This window comes from Megalobrama amblycephala, linkage group LG8 (assembly GCF_018812025.1).
Source record: "Megalobrama amblycephala isolate DHTTF-2021 linkage group LG8, ASM1881202v1, whole genome shotgun sequence".
NCBI classification, from domain to species: domain Eukaryota; kingdom Metazoa; phylum Chordata; class Actinopteri; order Cypriniformes; family Xenocyprididae; genus Megalobrama; species Megalobrama amblycephala.
The window spans coordinates 31,957,337-31,981,492 of NC_063051.1; the positions used below are offsets into that span (position 1 = coordinate 31,957,337).

The following is a 24,156-nucleotide window of genomic DNA, read 5'->3' on the forward strand; positions in this document are numbered from 1 at the left end:
ATTGTCATTAAATACCCTCATGCCGTTCCACACCCGTAAGACCTTCATTAATATTCAGAACACAAATTAAGATATTTTTGTTGAAATCCAATGGCATTGACAATGACATTGCAATGACATTTTCCTCTCTCATATTTAAATCAGTTAATGTGAGTACAGTGGTTCAATATTAATATCATGAAGCGAGAATATTTTTGGTGCGCCAAAAACAAAATGACGACTTTTCTAGTGATGGCCGATTTCAAAACACTGTTTCGGGAAGCTTCGAAGCGTTATGAATCAGCGTGTTGAATCAGCGGTTCGGAGCAACAAAGTCACGTGATTTTGCCGATCCGAATCATTATTCAATACGCTGATTCATTATGCTCCGAAGCTTCCTGAAGCAGTGTTTTTTGAACTGATTTAGATGTGTTTTTAGTACCATTTATGGATCTTGAGAGAGGAAATGTCATTGCTGGCTATGCAGGCCTCACTGAGCCATTGGATTTCATCAAAAATATCTTAATTTGTGTTCTGAAGATGAATGAAGGTCTTACGGGTGTGAAACGGCATGAGGGTGAGTAATAAATGACAGAATTTTCATTTTTGGTTCAACTAACCCTTTAAAGTTATACTCTGTCTTCAAAATGAACATTTTAAATATTTGGCATGTGCTTTTTAGCATGAATGTTTTGTTTTTAAGATCATGAACTTGTTTTTATCAAATGCTAAGCAGATTCTAATATATTGTAACAAACAATTATGTAGTTTATTTGACTTTACATGATGTTTTCAATCACTCTTTTATATATAGGGTAAATTCAGGTTGATTGGGACACTTTCCAATTCATTTCAATGGCGAAATGTGTCCATACATTGGCATGTTGTATCACTGCTACGAGAACTGTTGCAAAGCTAAATAGTTTGCAAGATTTGTAGTGTTACTATCAATGAATGCGATCTGAATTTTCTATAATAGTTATTTTGGTCGGGTTGAGTTTACAGCCCCATTGATCAGACTTGTGGGCGGTTTCCCGCGCTTTACTCTTACGTCACTCCACTAGCAGACATGCGCTAAATACGGAAACCGATGGGATCTAAGTGGAATAACATCCATAATCAGGTGACAGCGTGCTGAAGACTGCAGCTTTATTATGTTTATATATTTTTTAGGTCGTATTTAAGTGAATATTTACTATGTCACTGTCCTGTTGTCACCTTCCACGTTGCCATGCTAAGTGTCACTAGCTTGCTAGGTGAATTAGCATAGCAGGCTAGCTCAAACTACAGTTTGTGTGATCCTAAACAGTGTTTGTTTTCTGAAACAGTGTTTAAAATTCAAGCGTTTTCAAATGCATTTTAAGTGAAGGTGTGTTTCTGTGGTAATATTGGCACGCGCTGTTTAAATGGCCGTGTTTGTGTGTGCAGGCCGGCATATAAACACGGTTTATGAGTAGTTAAAGCTGGACATAGTAAAGAAAAAAAAAAATTTAAAATCCATTAGAAGTTAACTATATATGTGTTGTGAAGTATTAAAACTGATTTAAGATACAAATTAATGTATTTTTGTTTTAAATATTATTTATCAAGCATAATAATAACTAAGTGCACTTACAAGAGACTTTTAAGTGTCTTTTCTAATTCTGGCTAATGTATTCTATATCTTTAGATACGACTTTTAACTCACTACACGTGGCTGTGCACATAAACGCGGTGATGTGACACGGAAACATTAATAGGCATCCTCTCAGTCTCCATGTAGGTGAGTATGCATTCATTTAGTAGGTCTGTTCATTGAAACAATGCTATTTTACAGTCTCTCGCTAAAATCAAAGGGTATTTATAAAATGCATAATGCAGAATACGTCAGTAATTGCTAGCAGTAAATTTTTTGTGCAAGGCCCTAGGCAAAATAAAAAATAGAGCATTAGCAAGAGAAATTGCCTGTGTATAAGTCATTCCACGAAACTGGTACGATTTGGACATTGACAAGGGTACTTGTAATCTTACAAGGGTACTTGTTTGTTTCATAAGTACTGTAAATTGTTTCCTTTACTCTTACTTTAAAAAACTAATGTCTTTAACGGGGAATATTTTATGTATTTGAGGTCTGAGATGTGGGAATGGTAAAGAGAGAGAGGGCAAACAGTTTGCAGTTTAGCTCAGTATTGCCATCTAATAAGCCAATATTTGTCTTAAATATCCTGCATTACAGTTTTGGATATATACGGTATTAAAAATAAATTAAAAATCCCTTAAAGTAACTACAAATGAGCATGTAAAGCAAATTTTAAAAAAACAAACAAGCAAAAAAAACCATATCGTGCCAAGCATGCGATGTTCTCACCTTTTTTCCCCCTTACCTGTTTGCATCCCTGTATTATAAAATGTATTTGTGATAAAATCAACATTTTCCTATTAATCAGATGTCCCTCACACTAATTCAGTAATTGCAAATATAAAAGTTAAATAAAATCTCACACTTTTGTTATACTAAAGCCTGAAATGGGCACTTTTTTGTGACCCCAGGTGAAAAAAAAGTACTTTTGTGCACTTATTTTGTACTTAATATACTAAATATTTTTCTTTAGTACTTCTAAAGATAATCTTAAGAACATCTAAGTGTTCTCAACTGTGCTATTTTGAGAATGAAATATGAACTAAAATGTGCTTTTAATATACTATTTCTGTATTTAAAAAATGTATTTAGTTACTTATAGTACATTTGAACACGTAGTGTACTACAAGTGGTAACTAAATACATTTTTTAAATACAGAGATAGTATATTAAAAGCACATTTTATTATTCTCAGAATAGCACAGTTAAGTACACTTAGATGTTCTTAAGATGATCTAAAGAAGAATTTTAAGTATATTAAGTACAAAATAAGTGCACGAAAATAGAGCACTTTAAGTACATTATAGAAGTGTACTTTTTTTCACCTGGGACAGCAACCTCATAATTTTTTTATCAAAGGCTTAACTTCAGAATTTGAACTAAAATCAGTATTCTTATGATTGCTGTGAATATTTCAGACAGAATTCAATTAACTTTAAATTACTTTTTCTTAAACTTAACAAAAAAAAAAAAATAATAATAATAAAAATGTAGGTGTGACGGGGTTGTGATTTCTTTCAAAAATGCACAGATGGATATTTATGGGAATGGCAAAGAAAATTTCTCATTTTATTATTCATATCCCAAGTACACTTTCATAGGCCTTGAGGGACATGACAAAATAATTTCTAATGTGAAGATAAAATGTATGTCATGTTTTTAAATATTATTAAAGGAGACATTTCAATTAATACAAAAAGCTTTTAAAAATATATTTTGGTGACCCAATAGATAAAATACACTGAAAAAGGTCAGAGGGATTCAAATCATACCAGTTTCCTGAAATGACTCGTATAATGTAACGTGAAATACTTTTAAATATGCAAACTGTACAGTGTGCAATACAATAATATACTATGCAAGCAACGTTCTCTCTGTGTTTGTGTTATTGTTTAAAGACAGTACCATGCCTTTGGAGGAAGGACCACAGTCCTCTGCTAAAAGTAAGGTTCTTTAATCTCACACTATTACATTTCAGAAATATTTATTTATTTAATCATAGAGCACTGCAGAGCCAGTGGGACTAACAGTACCAACTAAATAATAATGCAGATAATGATAATAATGTTATAATAATAAAATGAATAATTAATACTTAGTTATGTAAGAAAGATTTGCAATAATTTTGTAAGAAAAAACAGTTATGTAGGGTTTCTCACACGTGGCACCAAAATGTGTTTTGCGTTTTGGTCACACGGCACCTAAGGTGAGTGTGTCAGATGACTCATTCCTTCTTTAACTGTGAGGCACTAGCCAAAAATTTCACCTTGACAGTAAAAAAAAACAATCAAAGATTGAATAAATAAAAAATTATGTAAACTGGAGTTTTTAATCTGACAAATCTGAAGGATTTGTAAGATATCAGATAACATATAGAGCTGTTTACTGTATTATCAACACAAGAAAGGCACGTGTAGTAAAATAAATTTGTATTTTAAATTTTAAAAAGACAAACAAGAGTAATAAACACAACTACTAAATGAATACCATGAATGATAAAGGAAAAAAGTGCATAAGGGACATAAAATAGAAGTACAGTAATTAAGTTATCTTAATTCTTGTTTCTCTGAAACTAATAAGGTGAAGAACCTTATTATGCATCAAACAAATAATGTCTTCCACTGGTTGTGCTGGGTAGCAATGCAGTGGAGGGGGACCAGAATCTGTTCCAACAGCCTTGATCGGGAAGCGCTGTGGGATGATCTCTTGGAGGACCAAATGGGTCCTTAAATCTGGAACACGCCGACGAAGGTACCTTGAAGTTAAGGTTTGCTCGCCGGAGCTTAACCTTGTTGCAAATGTATCTGTATGTCTTCTGCCTCTCTGAGCCAGAGACTCGGTCAATCCGCTCGCTGGATGAAGACATAGTGTTTGTTAATGTCTCATTCTTCACAGACTGGAGACTCAGAACGTAGTCATATCTGTTGCTGCCTCACAAACCATAAACTTAAAGCATGGGATCTATTGATCTCACTTACTTCACAGGCCAAAGACTCAGAACTTGATTGTATCCGTTAATGTCCCCCCCTTATAGGCCGGGGACTCGGAAAGGTGTACCTGCTATTGTCTTACATTTGCAGGCCGGAGACTCAGAACGTGGTTTGTCTGGTATTGTCTCTCTGGACAAACTGTTGAAAGGGTGCATTTATCCCTTTCCGATAAGCAGGAGATTGCAATTGGGTGCTTCTCCATTCCAGTGCTGTGATTGGCTGGTGGCATCAGAAAGAGTGACCCACCCTTCTTTCCCCTGTGGAACTTGTTTGCATTATCGAAAGCACACAGTTAGTGTCTTTAAAGTTTTACCAATGTATTATTCGCTTCCCAAACTATCGGCAGAATACCTTTGGCAATGTTCTGAACACATAGAGTCAAAACATAATGGAAAAACTGTCATGCATGCATTCTTTTTTACATTAAAGTGTTCATTCACCCCAAAATGAAAATGATGTCATTAATTACTCACCCTCATGTCGTTCCACACCCGTAAGACCTCCATTCATCTTCAGAACACAAATGAAGATCTTTTTGATGAAATCTGACAGCATTCTGTCCTTCTATAGACTGCCTTTGCAACTTGATCTTTGAAGCTTCAAAAAGTTCATAAAAAGGTCGTAAAACTAAACTGCTGTCCTTTTAAGAATGACTGCACATTTCTAATATATCGTCACACATCTGATTTTTTTCCTAACAGTTTACATTTGCGTAGGACATAACAGAATGTGTTTGCTTTAATACTCCACACAATGTGCATGTGACATAATTGTGTGTGTATTTGACCATGCAAGCGCAATAAGCTGTGAAAAAGAATCGAATTAAGGATTGCATGCAACTGAGAGCATGGCTTGACGGTGAGTAAATTATGGGATAATTTTCATTTTTGGGTGAACTATCCCATTAATATGTTTATTAGGACATGACGAGCACATTAAGTGACATTGTCCTGCAGCATTTCATAGATGATAAGTGGAATGAGAATTTTAGAATGACACGGCTGTCATTTATTACACTGTTATTAACAACAACCGCCTGTTCCATCCGTCATCATCATTGCACATGCGTAGAACTTTCAAGTTTCGTTTTACAGTCCGATCAAGTGTTTACACGTCCTATTAAATGTATTAAAAAAGGTTTAAACCACCCCTGACCCCTTACAATCAGATTTGGCGTGATTGACGTGGTTACATGTGCCTTTTTTATTCCAATTATGTAACTAGTCCAATTAAAAATGGTAGTGAATGGTACCAGAGTTCAGAAACCATCTGTCAGAAAGCGCTCATATAGCAAAATAAGTTCTCTTTAGCTGCTAATTGCGTTTTAATAGTTTAAAACCACTTGTTTTTAAACCGTCCTGTCATTCCCGGGCTTGGTACTTGGGGTCTTTTTCTTGCCCTCTAAGAAATGTCAGTCAGTTGTCTTACCATCCTTGTCTGATGGTGTTGGACATTTGCTTGTGCTATAGTTTACCAAAAGCCAGTCCAAATGTAGCCAACCTTTCTTTACTGTTGCAGCCAGAGAGGGTCCTTGCCATAAAACTGGGCCCTGGAATGTGCTGTACACAACACTTGTCATGGAAATCTAGCCAAATTAGATGCCAACATGGACAGGTTGTGAGACATGTCCTTATCTTCAAAAATCATGAACAACACTACAAAAGAAAAGAAAATAACACAGAGACTACCTAGACTACAATACATATGGCTAAATAATGAGAATGAACATTAATAATGAGGAATTGTTGTCTTAAGATATCTAATAAATAGTAATATGTTTAAATATTTTATTTTAAGGGCATTTTTCTTTTATAAGATAAGTAGATTTGGTACTGTGTCGGGTCACCACTGATGTCCAATGTAACATCCGGATCCTGAGCAAAACTAGTTGAGAACCACTGATTCAGAGAATGCATGTTAATGTTTTGTTATGTGTTGTAGATGCAGCGAGGTGTCCAGCTGATACGTCCGGCAGGTGAGTTGTCTGAAAATAAATTCAACGTTTGCACCAATCCACTAGCCATCCCATTATGTATTCTCAGTAGCAATTCAATTGCAAATTTAAACAAATATAATTTTACCAAAATCTATTATTTATCCCACCTGAAGGACTGGTAGAGGAGAACAGCCTGTTGCTGGTCCTTCTAGCTCCCAAAGACAGGGTTACTGCAGCTGCTGTCAAGTTCTGTACAATAGTGTGGAACAGGTGCGTAACTCTCTGGTAACATCATTCCTTCCCCTTTAATTACTGTTTTGATCTAGGTATTTGTTAAGCTTGAGTTAGTAGTTCTATTTAAACAAATCAAAGGCGAACTATATATATATTGCACTATAATAGATTGTAATATCATGCATTTATGATAATCATTATGAGTTATTAAGGCTTTATTGTAAACAATTTATTGTTGTATTCTGCAGCATATCTTGAGTGCCCAACATAGAGAAGTGGTACGGGCTTCTAGAGCTAGTGTATCTTCTGGAAGTTTATTAGAGAGATTCCTCCAGGATGTGCTCCAGCATCATCCTCATCACTACAGCGATACACGGTATGCTACCCATGCATTAACATTTTAGATTTCATTGTTGCCATGTTCCCGTAATATATTACATGTTTTATGTTTTGGAAATTGAAAAGAAAAACTCATATTCAGTCATTGTTTTTGACACTTCATTTCTCTGTAGGCCTACCCATGCTGATCTACCTTCACTAACTACCCCACTTGTCCCAAAGGAGGTGCTCTCAGAGGTGTACTGTGGATCAGATGAGGATGGTGTCTCTGTTGGGACACGTGAGGAGATGCCTACCTCTGATGAAGAGTCCTGCCAAATGCTGCAAATTGCAGCCTCAATTCCAGCAGTGACGACTGACATCACTGCAACTACACATATACAAACTACTTCCCAAATTGGAACAACGGTGCCTGAACCACCTCCCCCTGAAAAGTATTCTCCCACACAGGGTTTTATGCACAGGACTAGTGGCAGCTCTGCCAATGACAAACCACATACATCACAATTGACACTACCTGTTCAGAGAGAAAGCTCACAAAGACATCCCTGTGCTTCAAATCGTCCACCAGTCGCTAAGGCTGGAGCTGTTGAACACAGGAAAGCGCACAAGAAAACCAATAGGGATAATGAGGGGAGTGACTCCATTACAGCATCCCATGCCCCAAAAGCTGCAAAGTGCATTACCTCAAAGGACCAGCCTGCAACCTTTGGACCAGTGGCTGAGGAGTCCACAGTGGGGATTTCAGGACTGCCCCATTCGAAAGTCCTCCATAGGGAACAGACATTCAGTCATCTATCGGACCAGATTCGAGATGTGATAGAGGAGGTTATTGAAAAATACTGTTATGGCTACAGTCCCAAAGTCGACCAGCAAGAGGATGATGGCAGCTTCCTTTTGAGTCCTCAGTCAATGAGTGAATCCGAAGGCAGTGAAGAATGGGACAACGCGATACAGATGGCTTTGGGAAAGGCAAAGGGTGAAGAAAAGAATTTAGCCGAGTTACTGGAAGTGCATATAAACCTTGAAGACCAAGGATACCAGACTCAGCTGCACACAGCTCTAAACTCTGTGGGAACACCTGAGGAAACCAAGGAGAGTGCTGCTGAGAAGGTGTTTCCTGATCTTCCTCACATACCACAGTCTTTTGTTGGAAAAACGTGGACACAAGTGATGTTTGAAGATGACGTGAAGATAGACTCCATAGTGAGAGAGTTCCAACAAGGCCAATTCCGTTGCTATTTTGAAAGTGAATCCTTGGCTATGTTTGGGAAGCACAGTAAGAAAAGGAAAAAGAACAAGAACCGGGAAAGAAAAGAAAAAGCAGATACTGCTGGATGGGAGCCTACAGATATCTTGCCGCTCATGGAACACAATGAAGAAGACCCTACACCTTCAGCTGTTTTGTTGAGGAAAACGAGGCAAAAATTTTACAGACTAGCGTCACGTTGCCAAGTGGTAAAGGTAAGCCACGGTACACAGACCATCCCTCTTAGCTGCCCTGTGGTGCGACCGAAATCAACACAAGAAACATTCCCCTCGACACACAGTGAAGAGCCCCAGCAATGCCCTAGCCTTGAAAGGACCCCTGACATGAAGACCAGACTCTGTGCATTAAAGCTTCCTGCTTCTTACTGCAAGATAATGAGTCCTCTACAACCTAAAACTGTGGTCTATGTGCTTTCTTCCCCAGATGGGGGTCAAGGAATCTCCAAGCCCACCCCTATTAAGAAAGCAGGGAGGAAGCGGAAGTCATGTGACAGTGATGTTGGCCAGAAGTACAAGTACAAAAAGACACCTCTTAAGTTCTACGACCCTTTGACCAATCGGATATTGAAGAGTCCACCAAAAGGCATATCTTTACCCTCTAATTCCAAATCTCTTTCACATGTCCGCCAGCTGTTCCGTAGCCTTAGCCCAGATATCAACAAGGAGAGGCAGGGCCTGGAGCAGGGGCAGTCATCAGGAGGTTCTCGAAAGTGTCGTGGTAGGAGCAGCATGGCTGATCTATGTACCTCCACCTCAGACTCTATTCTGGAGAGCGGTGGACCCTCAGAACCTGGTTCTTCTTTGTCTAGCAGCCGAAGAGCCTTATTCAGCCGCTCCTCTATCTCAAGTAGCAGTTGTTTCCTCCTTGGACACCTCACGCCATCTGATTCTTCCAAAGCACTTCCTCACTCTTGTGCAAGCAGTTCCTATAAAGTTGGAGGATTGGAACAAGAGGAACACCGCCAACAAACACCAGTTGACCAAACACCAATCAGACGTAGCTTACGGAGGGCTGGACCTTTGACTCCAGCCAAGAGACCATCGGTACCCCCTTACAGGACCAAGAGGAAGTCAACCAAACCACAGCGCAAAGCTAAATCACAAAGCAATCTCCGGCAAACTGTTAGCTCAAGCATATCTGCAGAATGTAGGACATCTCCCAGAAACAAGAACCCTGCAAAGGCCTCACTTAGATCATCGGCTTCCTCTAAACTGGCGATACAGCCGGTTATTACATCCTCTTCTAAACAAATAAATACAATGCTCAGTGCCAGTCAGCAGAAGAGAGTGAGGGGGAGGACCGCCACTGTAAATATAGCAGACTGAACGTTATCAGACACCAGCCATGAGCATAAGCTGACTTCTGTTCTTCAAATGCTGTATAGTTTTGCACAGTTGAATTTCAGCTGACTGTTTCTAGTTGAAGTTCATTTTTGTCTGTATATGTTTTATTTGTCATATGCATTTTTTTAACTTGTAATGAGTATATATTTTTTAAGTTTCTAATGGGTATTTTCTCAGAGGTTGATATTGATGGTTGTAAATTAAATTTATAATTAATATTTTTGTCTTTCATAAGTATATTAAGAGCATTTTTTTTCTCTTTGGGTTTTGGCACTGTATCAAATTGTCTTTAAAATACATACCAACAAATGCAAAAACTGCTTAGGTCAACAATACGTATCCTACACAAGGCAAATGTGCTCTTTGGGAATCAGCCATTTATTCTCTCTCACAAACACGCAATACAAGTGCCTTCATGGGCATTTTACACTCTGTCCCTTAAAAGTTTAGATGTTCCTAATGGATGAGGTCAAAGCATTTAAGAAAAAAAACATCAGTCATAGTGATGGAAGTGATCTTCCATGAAAATCCATCAACATTGTTTAAAAAAAAAAGTATTGCATTTCATTTAGTCAAGTAAAGTTGTTTTGTTTTGTTTTTTTTCACAAAGATCAAAACACAGTGCTGGGTAGATTACAAATTGTAATCAGTTACTGATTCCTAATTACGTGGCAAAAATTAGTAAAGTAATCTGTTACATTACACATTTAAGGTAATGTAATCTGACTTCTTTTAGATTACTTTTGACCTAACTCATTTATTACATTGATTTGAATAGGATAATCTTGACACTGACAACGTGCCAACAGACAAGACAGAGCAGGTTACTTTTGATATATAAAGTCTCAGCTTTCAAATTACATCAATTTTTTTTTTAAAATTCAAACAATAAATACCATTTTGTGGCTCTTTAATGTGTGGTGACAGTTCGCTGTAGCGCCTCAGTTCAAATGGAACTTGAACCGATCATCTCTTCCCACTCGTTATAGCATGAAATAAACATGAATGAACATCCGAAATGATGTTGTTTCAACTGAAAAGACGATAAACGCCATTTTTGAAGTTCAAGTCCACCAATGTTAATCTATTAACTCCTGTCTGGTTTGTTTGTTGGACAAAATGGCGGATTTAGCATTGCGATTGGTCAGATTGCCTTCTGAACATATATAAGCAGTAGGCTTTTAGGCTTAAAAGATAAAAAAGTTGTAGTAGTAGGGAGAATCATTGAATAATGAATAATTTACTGACATTGTAAAAATAACATGTAATCATGTAATCCATAAAAAGTAACTTTAGTCTGATTATGATAATTTTAAAATGTAATATAATGTAATTATAAGTACTTTATTTTTGGAATCTGATTACATAATCCAGATTACACGTAATCAGATAGCCAGCACTGACAATACATACATACAAGTTACAGTTAGGCGCTGTATACAAGTACTGTGCAAACAATTGCAGATTATTTCTTTTGCAAAATGCAGTGGTGTGGGATGAGAAAATGAAAGAAAAAATATATAACTGCAATAGAAAAATACAACTGTATATAAGGCAGCAATAATCTTATATGATGTGGTGGATTTTTAAATATAAAATACATGCAAATAGTGGCTGAAACAAATCAACTTAATCATTCATTTCCAATTTAAACATTCAGTCTGTCCATGCATGTGGTCTGACATAGATGCACTTTTAATTAAAGTATTAGTTCACTTTCAAATGAAAATTAGCCCAAGCTTTTCTCACTCTCAAGCCATCCTAGGTGTATATGACTTACTTCTTTATGATGAACACAATCGAAGATATATTAATAAATATCCTGACTTCCAAGCTTTATAATGGCATTTAACAAGTATGAGCTGAAGAAAGTGTCTCCATCCATCATAAACGTACTCCACATGGCTCCGGGGGGGTTAATAAAGTCTTTCTGAAGCAAAGCGATGCGTTTGTGTAAAAAAAAAAAAAATTCCACATTTAACAAGTTATAAAGTAAAATATCTAGCTTCCGCCAGATCGCCTTCAGTATTCAACTTACGAAGAAAGTGTAAACTGGAGTCACGTCACCTTTTCCGTAAGTTGAATAGGGAAGGCGTAGGACGTAGCGTAAGCTTTTTAAACTGCGAGAGTTTACACTTTCTTGTAAGTTGAATACGGCAGAACTTGTTAAATATAGATTTTTTTCTTTTTTACACAAACGCATCGTTTTGCTTCAGAAGAACTTTATTAACCCCCCGGAGCCGTGTGGAGTACGTTTATGATGGATGGATGGAGATGGAGACACTTTCTTCAGCTCATACTCGTTGGTATATTTATTAATATAACTCCGATTGTGTTCATCAGAAAGAAGAAAGTCATATACACCTAGGATGGCTTGAGGGTGAGTAAATCTTGGGCTAACTTTCATTTGAAAGTGAATTAATCCGTCTTTATTTACGCATAAAAGACTAAAGCTTTTATTCCAGGCTTAGGTTGTGGGCTAGCGTATAACAATTCTAGTTGTCCAAATTCATTACAACCAACTGATTTGCTAGGATGAGTGTGCTGGCGAGTGTACAAAGTGAGGATGGTTGACGCGTCAGCGCAGCAGAAGATGCAGTGCGCAGGCGCACTGGCTTCCCTTACGATATGAGCTGCTTGGCCACCGCCTTCCATCCATCCGTGCTACCACCCCTTCGCCTTCTTCCCAGTCCTCCCCACCCCCTCAGCATCCCAACCGTGCTACCCACCCCTCAGTCTCCGATGCTGCATGAAGGATTTCCCCCACTTCCCGCGGGATACGCACTAAAATCGCCCTCATAATAATGGACTCGCTGTAAATTGATGCGCTAATGACATTTTATTTAGTCTTCAAATATGAATCATGCGTCTGATATTCCATCTGTGTCTGCTCGCTAGCATATTTATTTCCTTGCCATCTTCTATCTCCTCAATCTCAACGGGTAAGTATAACGTTTACCTTGCGCAACTTTATTATTTACATGATATTATTCGATATTTGCTCTAGCATTTGCCTTTCCAACGCCTTTTGTTGCGGTAGGAAATCCCAGCTTGATACGCAGGCTCTGTGCAGGCTTTGATTGAGCAGCCTCCATTACTTAACTGTGTTTACGGCCGTTTATACATGTCAATCTATGCAGAGGGGGGTAAAAGCTTTTGAAGGCCTCTCTATGGGTTGACAGCCCCATTAGTATGGTGTTGTATATGCTATAAGGACTGAATCTTAATTCGATTACCATGACAATAGATTATCATTAGCTGACATGATGCGTGTCTAATGCCTTTACAATTCAGATATCACATATCCAAATATGCAGCTGATAAAGTTGAGAAAAAAATTATAAATGGTAATGTTTTGTCAATATGTGTCTCTTATTTCTCTGTTGCCATTACATGCATCATGTCTCGCCCTCTCATCCACTGTCTTAAATGTGTGATCAGATTTCATTGTTTTATTTGGTTATCAGCCGTAGTGCCTCCGTTCGATACACTGAGATCTGCATAAGAGAGATCTGTGCGCAGCTTCTCTGCAGCATCACAGGGCTGCAACTGCTGGCACACGTTCATATATAATTGACGGGATCCTTCTCCGAGATGAAGACCGTAAACAGTTTCCTCCTATCCTGCAGTTTCCAGCGCCGTGCAGAATGAGGATCTCAGGGATCAGCACGTGTCTGAGACCCCGCGAGAAGCGGCAGCAGCAGCACCGGGCAATTCCACGGGTAGAAAATCGGAAGAGCGTGAGGTCACCGTCACATATCCCTCCCGGCTCATTTACTACTTGAATGAGGATTCGGAGAGCACGTATCATGATCTGGACACTCGGGCGAGGAACCAGGCCGGGGATGGACAGGTGAGAGGTTGTCTTGCAGTGTAAAGTATGAAAATCCCCTCCCCGTATTTAGGTCTTCAACACTCCTGCGCTAAGGAGTTGTGGAGCAAGGAAGATGCTTCATTTCATACCTCGAGCAGCTGCTGGGAATGGTGCAGTATGCCCAACGCTCAGAGTTGATCCAGGTTCACCGGCCCTCCCTCACAAATCTAACGCACATTTCGCAAAAGAAGCATTTTTTTTTCTCCCTCGCTCTCTCTGTACTGAACAGACGTTGTGGGATTGTATTGTGCACACACTCTCACTTTACTTCTGCCAATGCAGTGTTTTTGCTGTAAAACAGCACAGCTGTGTGATTTATGATGCTCTAGAGCAGATGTTTTATCTGTAGATGCACTTTGCCGTTTGATAATATGATTTAATGTGCGTGCAAAACAGAAATGAAATTTTACCATTACGTTTGCAGGCTTTGCTGGCAGATTTGATGTAGTAACATATGTTTGTTTTGTGAAGTGTTAATGAGCCTCTGTTTATCTCCCTGACCGCAGGATGTCCACCTGGCCCAAGCAAGTTTCCAGCTGGACGCCTTTGGCACCACGTTCACTTTGGACCTTACTTTGAACAAGTAAGTGCGTGTGTGTGTATGTAAGAGACAGGTTCAAGAACGCTGAATTGTTCAGTTGCACATTGTCACATTTTTTAAAATAAAGCAGCTATATTCTCTCCTTTTTGTATTAAAATCCTAAAAATCTCTTGCTGAGGTTGGTTCCGTGCTTATCCGCTTGTCCTATTCAGTTATCTCCCTGCCATTTGTCTGTGTCGGCATCTTTACGTTCGAGGCGTTCATTGAAGATCTAAGAACATTGTGGTTTAAATCATCCAAACTATTCCCTGAAAAACTGTGAATGTGTTATGATTAACAGCATATAAGGTGCTTGGTGTTTTATTTGAAATTAACTGCCACCCTGGTAATTACATTTACCTTTATTCATTTAACAGATGCTTTTGTCAAGGCAGCTTACAAATGAGGAACATTGCAAGCAATTTGTCATATAGAGCCAATAATATTCACAATATACAAAGTAGAAAGATTTGGAAACAACCCAACATTATCAGAACTTTGGCTAACGTTCTGACAAGGTTCTCTCAAAGTTATGAACAAACATTTTTCCAGTAACTTTAATAGAACGTTCGTTCAAAGTTATCTGGTCTTTATTAAGGTTCTCAAAATGTTATTATTTATGCATGTTTTAGTTGCACGTTCTTTTGATGTTCATAGATGCAAACTCCTCACCTTTCAGTGAAAATTCACCTTTTTGAGACCAAAATAGGTCACCTGTGAGATTTGTGTAGATCTGATGAGAAAGTGTTTGGAGTGGTTGGGATTTATTCACGGTGAATGAAATCATAAGAATCGCCTTCTCAGTAAAAAAAAAAAAACCTCCTCCTGGCTTTGCAGGTGCAACGCACCTGGAAAGAGTGAATGCACAACTGAAGAGAGTCATCTTTGATGATTGACGCAATCATCTGGATCAACATGCGCATTCACAATTTCTATATATCCTAATTATTGTTAATATGTAATTCATTTTTTTCAGGAGCTCATTGCTTCTACCTGCATTCTTTAAATTGTAATGTTGAAATGCATTCTCTGAAAAGCTGCTTTGAAACGATATGTATCGTGAAAAGCGCTATACAAATAAATGTGAATTGAAATCTCCGATAGGTCTGCCTGTGTGCCTTAATGAAGAAGAATCTCGTAAAGTAACGTTATGATAACCTTGATTTAATTGCCATAAGTATAGATATGTAAAGCTTGGGACTGTTAATTAGCCTGACATGGCTGACTTGTGTTGATTTGACGTTATTTCCACCGAATCGAACATACTTTTTATTCTAAATACTTGTATAACGCTACTAACATTGCCATTTTGCCATTATGTTCACTAAGTTTGCTGGCAAAGTTTATGTAATCAGCGCAGATTTAGCGCACATACTCAACTCATGATGAGTCAACATAAATATTAAATATAGCCGAATGGAGCAGCGCCTGCGCGTTTCTGGCTTACTTCAACACAACCATCAAAAAGCAACAAATAAAGGCGCACTGGTTTGTTTGCTTGGAAGGGAATTGTGCAGACCCAAGTAACTATAATGTGGGGTAACTAACCCCAGAACACTTAGCAACGATGAAGCACATCTGCCAATTTTTAGCAGACCCTGGCCAGAAATAAACACTGATGTTGCAGCAACGATCAAAATCAGAAGGCTAAATGACCTTTGAAGCTTCAAATAAAGATTGTATTACATTGTTATGTCAGTAGGTGCCGACCAGTGACTGTTAAAATATATTTGATAGAGATTCATTCAAAAACTCTGCATGAAACAAGTCTTTATTTATTCATATCAAACAATTATTTACATAATGAATGTACATTTATTAATAGACTCATTTATAACATTAAATAGAACATTTTGTCAGAACCTCAAGTAAATTAGGCATACACGTTATTTTGTTTAGTTGTCTATTGTTTTGTTTTCAGAATCGTGGGAGAATCTGTATTTTTTTTCTTTAATCCAGATTATCCAGAATCATAAATTAAGCTTAAAAGAATATATAACATATTTGGCGTCTAACTTATACTATAAGCACTGTTTCTGATATTAAAATGTGCAATCTTTAAGACTAGGATAAAGTCTTTATGCACATTAAGAAGGCTTTGGGACAATCATAATGCATTATAATCCAGGAGTTTCTGAGAAGTTCTGCAAACCCCAAAACCGCATCTTTGTCACCTTTTTTTTTTGTTTGCATCCCTGAATGTTACTACTTGTGTCTGAATGTTTAGAGAACATTCAAAACATTCCCACAATGTTTGAACAATGGAATGTTCCCTTAACGTTCGCATAGCCAAGAAAAAATGTTTGTAAAAACGACGTTTTGAACAGTCAGCTAACATTCAGAAATATTGTTTTCTTAACTTAATGGGAACGTTCGCAAAACTTTCTTAGAATATATTTTCTTTGCTGGGAAGTGCTGAGGTAAAATGCTGACAAGAAAAGAAAGTATTTTTTAGTAGTAAGTGGTTATGGAGTGCTTAAGTGCTTGTGGAAAAGGTGTCTCTCCAGCTGTTTTCTGAACGTTGTGATGGTCCTGGAAGATGGTGTAGAGGTTGGCAACTCATATTGAAAGGATTTCCTTTTTTCCCTGCATATATTCCTTTACACCAGGGATGTCCAATCCTGCTCCTGGAGGGCCAGCGTCCTGCAAAGTTCAGCTCCAAACCCAATTAAACACACCTGAAACAGCTATTCAGGATCTTACTAGTCATACTAGAAACTTTCAGGCAGGTGTGTTGAGACAAGTTGGAGCTGAACTCTGCAGTACAGTAACCCTTCAGGACTGCCTTTCACAAACAAGTTTTTTGCACAATTAAAATGAGAACGCAGAACAGTTTTATATCTGGTTTATATCAAAATTCAGCAGCACAAGCAAGTAGATTATTTGATCACAAGTTTCCAAACTGTTCGGTTTTCATAATAACCAGGAATAGCCAAGGCCATGGATTACATTTTTAACGGTTTAAAAGGATGAAAAAGGAAAATTCTGTCATCATTTACTCAACCTCACCCACAAAGGAATATATTTTGAAAAAATGTCTCAGGGTTTTTCAGTACATAAAACAAAAGTCAAGTGATTTTATCCCTTCTTATGTGCACATGATTTTCACTTTTAGAACATTTTTAGACACATTTTAGTCATAAATAAGATCAGTTATTGCTACTTTCTTTTACTGAGATAAATGATTTGTTTGCGAATGTCCATTTTTGCGAGGCTGATTAATTGTCAGCTTGTGACAGTTGTAAAAATAGGACCAGCTGCGACAGCAGAAGTGTTTGTGATCATGGGATAAAAGAACTCAATATATTTTTCTTCTTTGTTTAAACAAATAAATTTCACTGTGACTTCAGCTATTCATGCTGTTGTTAATACATTTATCATATAACATTAATATAGCCACAATCTGCTATTTCAAATACATTTTTATTGCATTTTTATGTTTATTTACCATGCCTTAACAAACCTGTGTGGCAGAATCACTGATGACGTGATGCAGCTTCTGATCCACTAACAGCCTGGAGCTTCCACAACAGCTGATACGGAAGAGAGTGTTCTCCCAATGCGCACTTCACGAGTTCACACTTACATATAATTAAGTAGAGTAAAGGTTATGTGTATTTGGTGTGCTGTCTGAGGGGAGGGCTCAAAGCTCAGAATTTGGCCGAACCCAGAGCACTCCCCCAATCCCAGGTTGGGATAGGAATAGTTAGAAGTGAGGAGATGGGGTGGTGGAGGGATGCTGGAAAACTGTCATGGAACAGACGCAAGTCTGCTGTATATATACCTCTTATCTTGTTAATTGAGTTGATTAAGTTGATTAACTGAATGTGCTCCTCTTAAATGGATCATGAACTGCATTGTTTTATTGTTTTATAATGTTTCCTGGCTTGCACTTATAATGTTAGTATGATTTTTATATAAAAAAAAATCATAATTTAGAAATAAAAGGCATTTTTCCAACCCTGATTTTAGCCCTCTAATTTGAATTCTCTATTTTAAGGGGCGTGTCTGCTGGGAGACTTCTGTGTAAACGCCCACTGCTGTGATTGGCTGACATCTTTGCATATGAAATAGTATTACTCTCTCAAAAACTTTTAGCATGTTTTTACTATTACAGTTCTCAAGGTTAACTAATCGTGAAAAGTTTTGATTATTGCATTCCATTTAAATCTATGGCATTATATTTAGATTGTGGCATGGAAGGTTGCAGTGATGAAGATTGTAGCTGATCACAGACATGTTGTTGAGCGCATGAAAGCAGTGATCTCATCATTGCAACTCGATTTCTGCACACTAACAAATGCTTTCATCATAACTAACAGTGCAAACCCGATGTAAATATAAGGGTGCTTTAACATTAGCACTTTTGGTGCACACCCGGGTTAGATTGACATCAGAGCACCCGCGAACCGTACCCGAGTCCGCTTACAAAGGGTGGTCTAGGGTGCGGTTCAAGTGAACTCCGGTACAGTACGGTACCAAATTGCGGAAGTGAACCGCTATTAATGCAGTATTATTTTATAAAAATATGTGTTTGTGTGTGTGTTTCACTCACTTTCCCGACTAGTGTGCAAGCAGAGAGCTGTAGCGTAGCCTTTCTCACTTCTGCTCGCCTTCAGCGTTCTACATTCGCAAGTGCCATTATTACAAAACCAACGGTTCAAAAACAAAAATATAAAAGTGAGGAGAGCAACGTTATGCATTTTGCCACCTTCTCCTGCGCCGTCGTTCCTAAGCAACGGAGTAAACAGCTGCTGGTTTGATAACGCAAACGAACCGCAGGTCGGACCCAAATAATATAATATGAACACAGTCCAGTGGGGGCAGGGGGAGGGGGAGCAATCAAACTCGGGTTCGGTCCAGGCAATTGAACCAAGTGTGAAAGCACCCTAAGAGATTCATTGAATAAAATGAGAGTTTTGGTGTGAGTCACTGATAAACTCACGCTGTTTGATTGACAGCTCCAGCGATTTTAAAGGGAGCGTTCTTTGGTTGGTTTCTATATATAATTTAATCTCTGTTTAAATAACAGATTATTTTCATCCTACTAAGAGAAACAACGTGAAGTTGAGCATTTAGTCACTGGTTTGATTTACTGACAGACAAAGAACATCTGACTGTACATGAATTATTAATATCAGATCAGGTGTTAGAATTAACACAGTTACTGACATGTTGTTGCATTACTGTCAAGTTCATACTGTAAAAGTCTGTTTGCAAAGCCTGCGGCAAAATGCGATTGATTTACCAGAGAATCCACAGTGAAATGTACCGAATACAAATGAATAAAGCTCAACTGAGACATTCACATTGTTGAAAATAAATAACCATATTCCTAGCATTAGGATCCTTTGAAAGGTAATGTTATTTTAGTCCTGTATCGCTCTTCTCTCCTCCTCATCTCACTAACACACCAGTGGGCGGGGCTAATGTTGCAATGATGAAGTACACATTGATTTCTTCTGCGGAGGCGGAGTTTCACCTATCTATGATCAGTCATTCTCTGGGCCTGGTGTCAATTAAAGCTTTTATTGGACTAACAAGGAAGTTTTCAGTTCTGAAACTTGCAGGATGTTCTTATAGTACGATGGAAAAGTTGATTTCTCAATTCATGACCCCTTTAATTAGGTTAATTATCTGAACGTGCTCCTCCCAAACTTCAAATTGTCCAGTTTTTTATCTGTTTTAGTTATAGGAATGTTAAGAGAAAATTTATGCATGTTATCATTTTGCAAACATTATTGGACATTACTCTTAAATGTTCTCTGAACGTTCAGTAACATTTAAAAAACAATAGATGAATGTGCAACTAAAATGCTTCAGGAAAAAAAAAAATTAAATAAATGATGTATAAATACTGTTTTTGTGCTAACATTTTGAGAACATTATTAAAGACCAGATAACTCTGAACGAACGTTAATTAATCATCACTGGAAAAATGTTTGCTCATAACTTTGAGAGAACCTTGCCAGAACCTGCTTGCTGGGTTTATTATTTTGTTGTTGGATAATTAATGTGAGATTGAATTCTCTCTCTCACTTCTATTTTAGTGATCTGCTCTCTTCAGATTATATGGAGATCCACTATGAGAAAGACAAGCCCGTTCTCTCCAGGGTAAGACACAAAGAGCACACATCTATATCAGACAGAACCCTGAAAATAACTACTACATAGCAGTGATGAATGTGCGTCTGTTTAGGGTGGGGAACACTGCTACTACCAGGGCCATGTGAGAGGAAAAGAAGACTCCCGTGTAGCTTTATCTACCTGCGACGGGCTTCAGTAAGAAACCTTGTTTTATTTGTATGTGTGTGTGTGAGATAAAGAGAGAAAGTCTGACCTGGAGACCCACTGTGAGGCCAGATGGCAGTTGGTACACATGAAAAGATTTGAATGTCACCATGTTAGTGTGTGGTTGAGTGTCACAGAGAGCCGTCGAGGGAAAGAGAGAAGCGTTTGTTCGGTTCTAAAACCACCATTGTGGTTTTCTTGACAAGTGATTTGACACATTGAGGTTTTATCTGTCCTTGTTCCTGTATCTGTTTTCCAATTGACATCCCTGACTCTTTCTTGTGATTCGCTCTTCTAGTGGGATGTTTGATGATGGTAATTTTGTCTATCTCATCGAGCCTCTGAAACAGACTCACACCGTGGTAAGATCACATCATTACAGCTTATCGTCTTTTGGGATTCATTATTCACACCAGGGCCGTAACCACCACAGACACTGATGGGACAAGTTCCCCTTCAGTTATTAGAAATGACCAAATTGTCCCCCCAATATTTGATATTCTTAATATGCACTCCATTACGCACTGCTCTCTTTGTTCTTAGGATGACTGAATGTTACATTTTTAAGCTGGTCTGCCTCATTGGTCTAACAGAGCTCGTCAATGTCAAAATGAGTGAGCTGGCCAATCAAATTAAAGAAGGCGGGGCTTAATGTTCATAGAATACACGTGTGAATTCCAACACAACACTTTAGTTTTAACAGTGAAAGAGTGTGTAGTGAGATGTAAGTAGCTAAATATTTAATATCTGACAACTGTTTTACAATAGAAATGTTAAACTAATGACAGTAATATGCAAACTACTCAGCTTTTTAAATCAAATATCACCGTTTTGAACTGAAAATATGCTATCATTCTTCTTTCTTATAGTACTTATAGTTCATAACTGAATGTGACAAGACTAGTAATGTTTTGCATTTGGCATATTTGACATTAGAGCTGTAACGGTTTGGTATAGAAGTCACAGTTCGGTTCAAAACTAAACATAAAATTGCCTTTTTATTTTCCCTTTTTTAACAAATGTCTCTCTGTGTTTAAATAAATTCAGTTATAATTAAAATGTTCTTAAGGATAAAAAATCTATCTCAGCTAATGCTGTAAACTATATAGGGAGCCCTTACTTACACATTACTATAATATTAAAGGTTAAAATTAACAACAGAGTCCAAATTATTATATACAGTTGCTATTTATTTTTACATATAATAATAATCAACACTTAAATAATGTAAATTGCACATAAGGTAGGTTTTACATTAACTTCTAAATCTAATTATTAAGTTAATTCATTCATTTTTAATCATTTGTGGCACAGTGGCTGTCATAACTTTAAATATAACGAATAAGCTAATATAGTGCATATATAAAATGCTCCTCTCTAGAGTTAATATCTCTAGCGAACTAACATGCTTATTGATATCTTTCCGCAGTTGAAACATTAGTTGAGAGATTACATGTAAACCAAGCGTGCCGCACAAGTCCTGAATAGTGAAGCCAAAGCGTCTCGATCGCCCCCGGTGGTTGGTCCCAGTATAGGTCATAAACCCCGCCCTCTCCATGTAATTTAATGGGATGTAAGACAAACTACACAGCAAAATCCCCAGAGTTAAATCAACTCTGCTCAGAGAACATATGGTCCCTCTCTACATAGAGTTAAAATAACACTGAAGCAGAGTTAAAGCTAATATGATGATAATATGCTGTTTGTGGAGTTGTTTATTCAGATCTTGAGAGATTTAATGTCTTTTATCTTCAGTTGACTTCATCTAAGGCTGTGGCTGGAAGTCCTTTGTAGTTATTGTGTTTCTTTTCAGTGATTCTGCTTGTTAACAGCAGGTGTTCATCACTAATGCTCAATCATAAATGCGTCGAATCACTTAATTAACTTTTACTCTGCTTCAGTGTTACTTTAACACTATATAGAGAGGGACCATATGTAATCTGAGCAGAGTTGATTTAACACCGGGGATTTTGCTGTGTAAACAATTAAATTACACTTTAAATATTTTTTTCTGTCATTTTATGTAGTTTTCATCACGCTGATGTAAGTTCAACTGTTCGTTTTTTTATCCTCCTGAGACCCCCAAATGTTTTTTTTTTTTAATTTAGTATTTTTTCACGTCATTATATTGTTTAGAGCATAAGAAACAAATGAAAAAATAACATTTTTAAAATTATATTTTATTCATATGTTATGCTATGTCCTCTGTAGTGGACACCAGGACTAAGTTGTTTAAAAAATAAAATGACATGAAATGACATGTATAGGCAAAAACAATGGGATTTTTTTTTTAATCACCAATCAATTTTTAGGCTTCAGGATTGTTTTTAACCAAACTTTGTATAAAGATGATTCTCAACTATGTTATGAAACATATAATGGAATTAATTGATATACCATTTTACTTTATGCAGTATGAGGGTAAAATGGCCATACATGGGTTTTCCCATTCAATACAATGTATCTATACACTGTATCTAATTTGCATATTAATGTGTTCTTGGAGCAACATGCAATGAAAAAAGAAGTGTAATAATGGGAGCAATAATTGGCAACATTTTCATAATAATATCTAATAATTAATAGGAATATTGATATATAATTTCTTTCCCTATTCACTTGTTGTGTCTCCTGAAATGCCTGATAAACATGATTTAAGTCCCGGTGTCCTCTACAGTGGACATGTATGAAATCAATGTTCTGTTTCATAACAGAAAGTCATATTTTGATTTGAAACCCCATAACATTTTCCTGAGATGTTGATTTATAATAAACAATTTGAAAATTAATCATATTTAAATAATCACAAAATATTATCATATTTCCATAAGAGTGCTAATTTTCATTTTTTTAGTCATATTTAAAGACCAAGAAGTTGTTGTTGTAATGGGGAAACCTCTAAAAATCTGGTATCTCTGCAAAGCCCTGAATGTGCTCTTTACAGGACATCCAGACTTAAAACTGTGACATGTATGATGTCAGAGAAAACCACTAAAATATAATGTCCACTACAGAGGACAGAAGTCTATTCCTGGGTCCCAGGAGGTTAAATAAGTTAGTTATTTGATGCTATAAAAATGGGGGTGTGACGTCATGATTGACAGCTGTGATTGACAGCTTCTCTGAGCGAAGAAGTCACTGAGGCACCAACAGGCTTTTTTCAGGAGAGATGGAGATTGGAGCTTTAACTTTAATTTCTACATTTCCATAACTGTTTATTTCACACTGACATAATGTGTTGTTTAGCAGTAAACTGTACTAACTGATTCTGCGGGATTGTGGGCGGGACCTTGATAGCGCGCGGCCCACTTCATGCTCACTACTGCGCAGATTCAGGTCCCAAATCAGCAGGAGATGTCAGCGCCATACATGTAAACATGTCTCTTCTTCTTCTGCCCTTTTTGCTGGTAGAAAACAATTACTGTGCACGCCCCCTTCTGGATTGAAGTGTGGGTTGCCTGTGACTGACTGTATTCGTCGTCTGACTGCATGCACCGGGATAAATACATGTACCGTTACACCCCTATTAGACATACGATTAATTGCGTGCATCTTTTAAAACAAATTATTATTTGCAAATAGTTTCAATTGATTACTTCACAACCACCTTCATTTTTTTTATTTGCTTAAATCCTTATTTAATCCTTTAATTTCTTTAAATAAAAAGACCAAAACCAATTCGGTCCCCTCAGTGTTCACGAC

At 37.4% G+C, this 24,156-nt stretch overlaps 2 protein-coding genes across 12 annotated transcripts in view; both read left to right on the forward strand.

Annotated features, from left to right (window-relative positions):
* Positions 1-615: 615 nt before the first annotated feature.
* On the forward strand, positions 616-9,927 carry zdbf2 (zinc finger, DBF-type containing 2). 7 transcript variants are annotated; one of them, XM_048200576.1, is made up of 7 exons: positions 616-1,102; positions 1,649-1,737; positions 3,496-3,540; positions 6,529-6,562; positions 6,697-6,793; positions 7,006-7,133; positions 7,270-9,927. In XM_048200576.1, exons 3-7 carry the CDS (start codon positions 3,504-3,506, stop codon positions 9,689-9,691), a joined length of 2,718 nt encoding a protein of 905 aa, XP_048056533.1. In that variant the 5' UTR covers positions 616-1,102; positions 1,649-1,737; positions 3,496-3,503; the 3' UTR covers positions 9,692-9,927. The 7 variants fall into 7 exon arrangements, with proteins under 7 accessions (XP_048056533.1, XP_048056529.1, XP_048056534.1 ...); XM_048200572.1 differs by having other exon boundaries at positions 618-1,102; positions 1,649-1,741; XM_048200577.1 differs by lacking the exon at positions 616-1,102 and adding an exon at positions 1,118-1,235.
* Positions 9,928-12,329: 2,402 nt separating this feature from the next.
* adam23a (ADAM metallopeptidase domain 23a) overlaps positions 12,330-24,156 on the forward strand; it is a 32,961-nt gene continuing 21,134 nt past the window's right edge. For all 5 annotated transcript variants that reach the window (XR_007186234.1, XM_048200582.1, XM_048200581.1 and 2 more), the window contains exons 1-6: positions 12,330-12,651; positions 13,339-13,562; positions 14,090-14,166; positions 20,214-20,277; positions 20,363-20,445; positions 20,753-20,816. Coding sequence is in view for 4 of the 5 variants with exons in the window: in XM_048200582.1 (XP_048056539.1) it covers positions 12,573-12,651; positions 13,339-13,562; positions 14,090-14,166; positions 20,214-20,277; positions 20,363-20,445; positions 20,753-20,816 (591 nt within the window). In the remaining variant the exon portion in view is untranslated. The remainder of the gene's footprint in view (positions 12,652-13,338; positions 13,563-14,089; positions 14,167-20,213; positions 20,278-20,362; positions 20,446-20,752; positions 20,817-24,156) is intronic.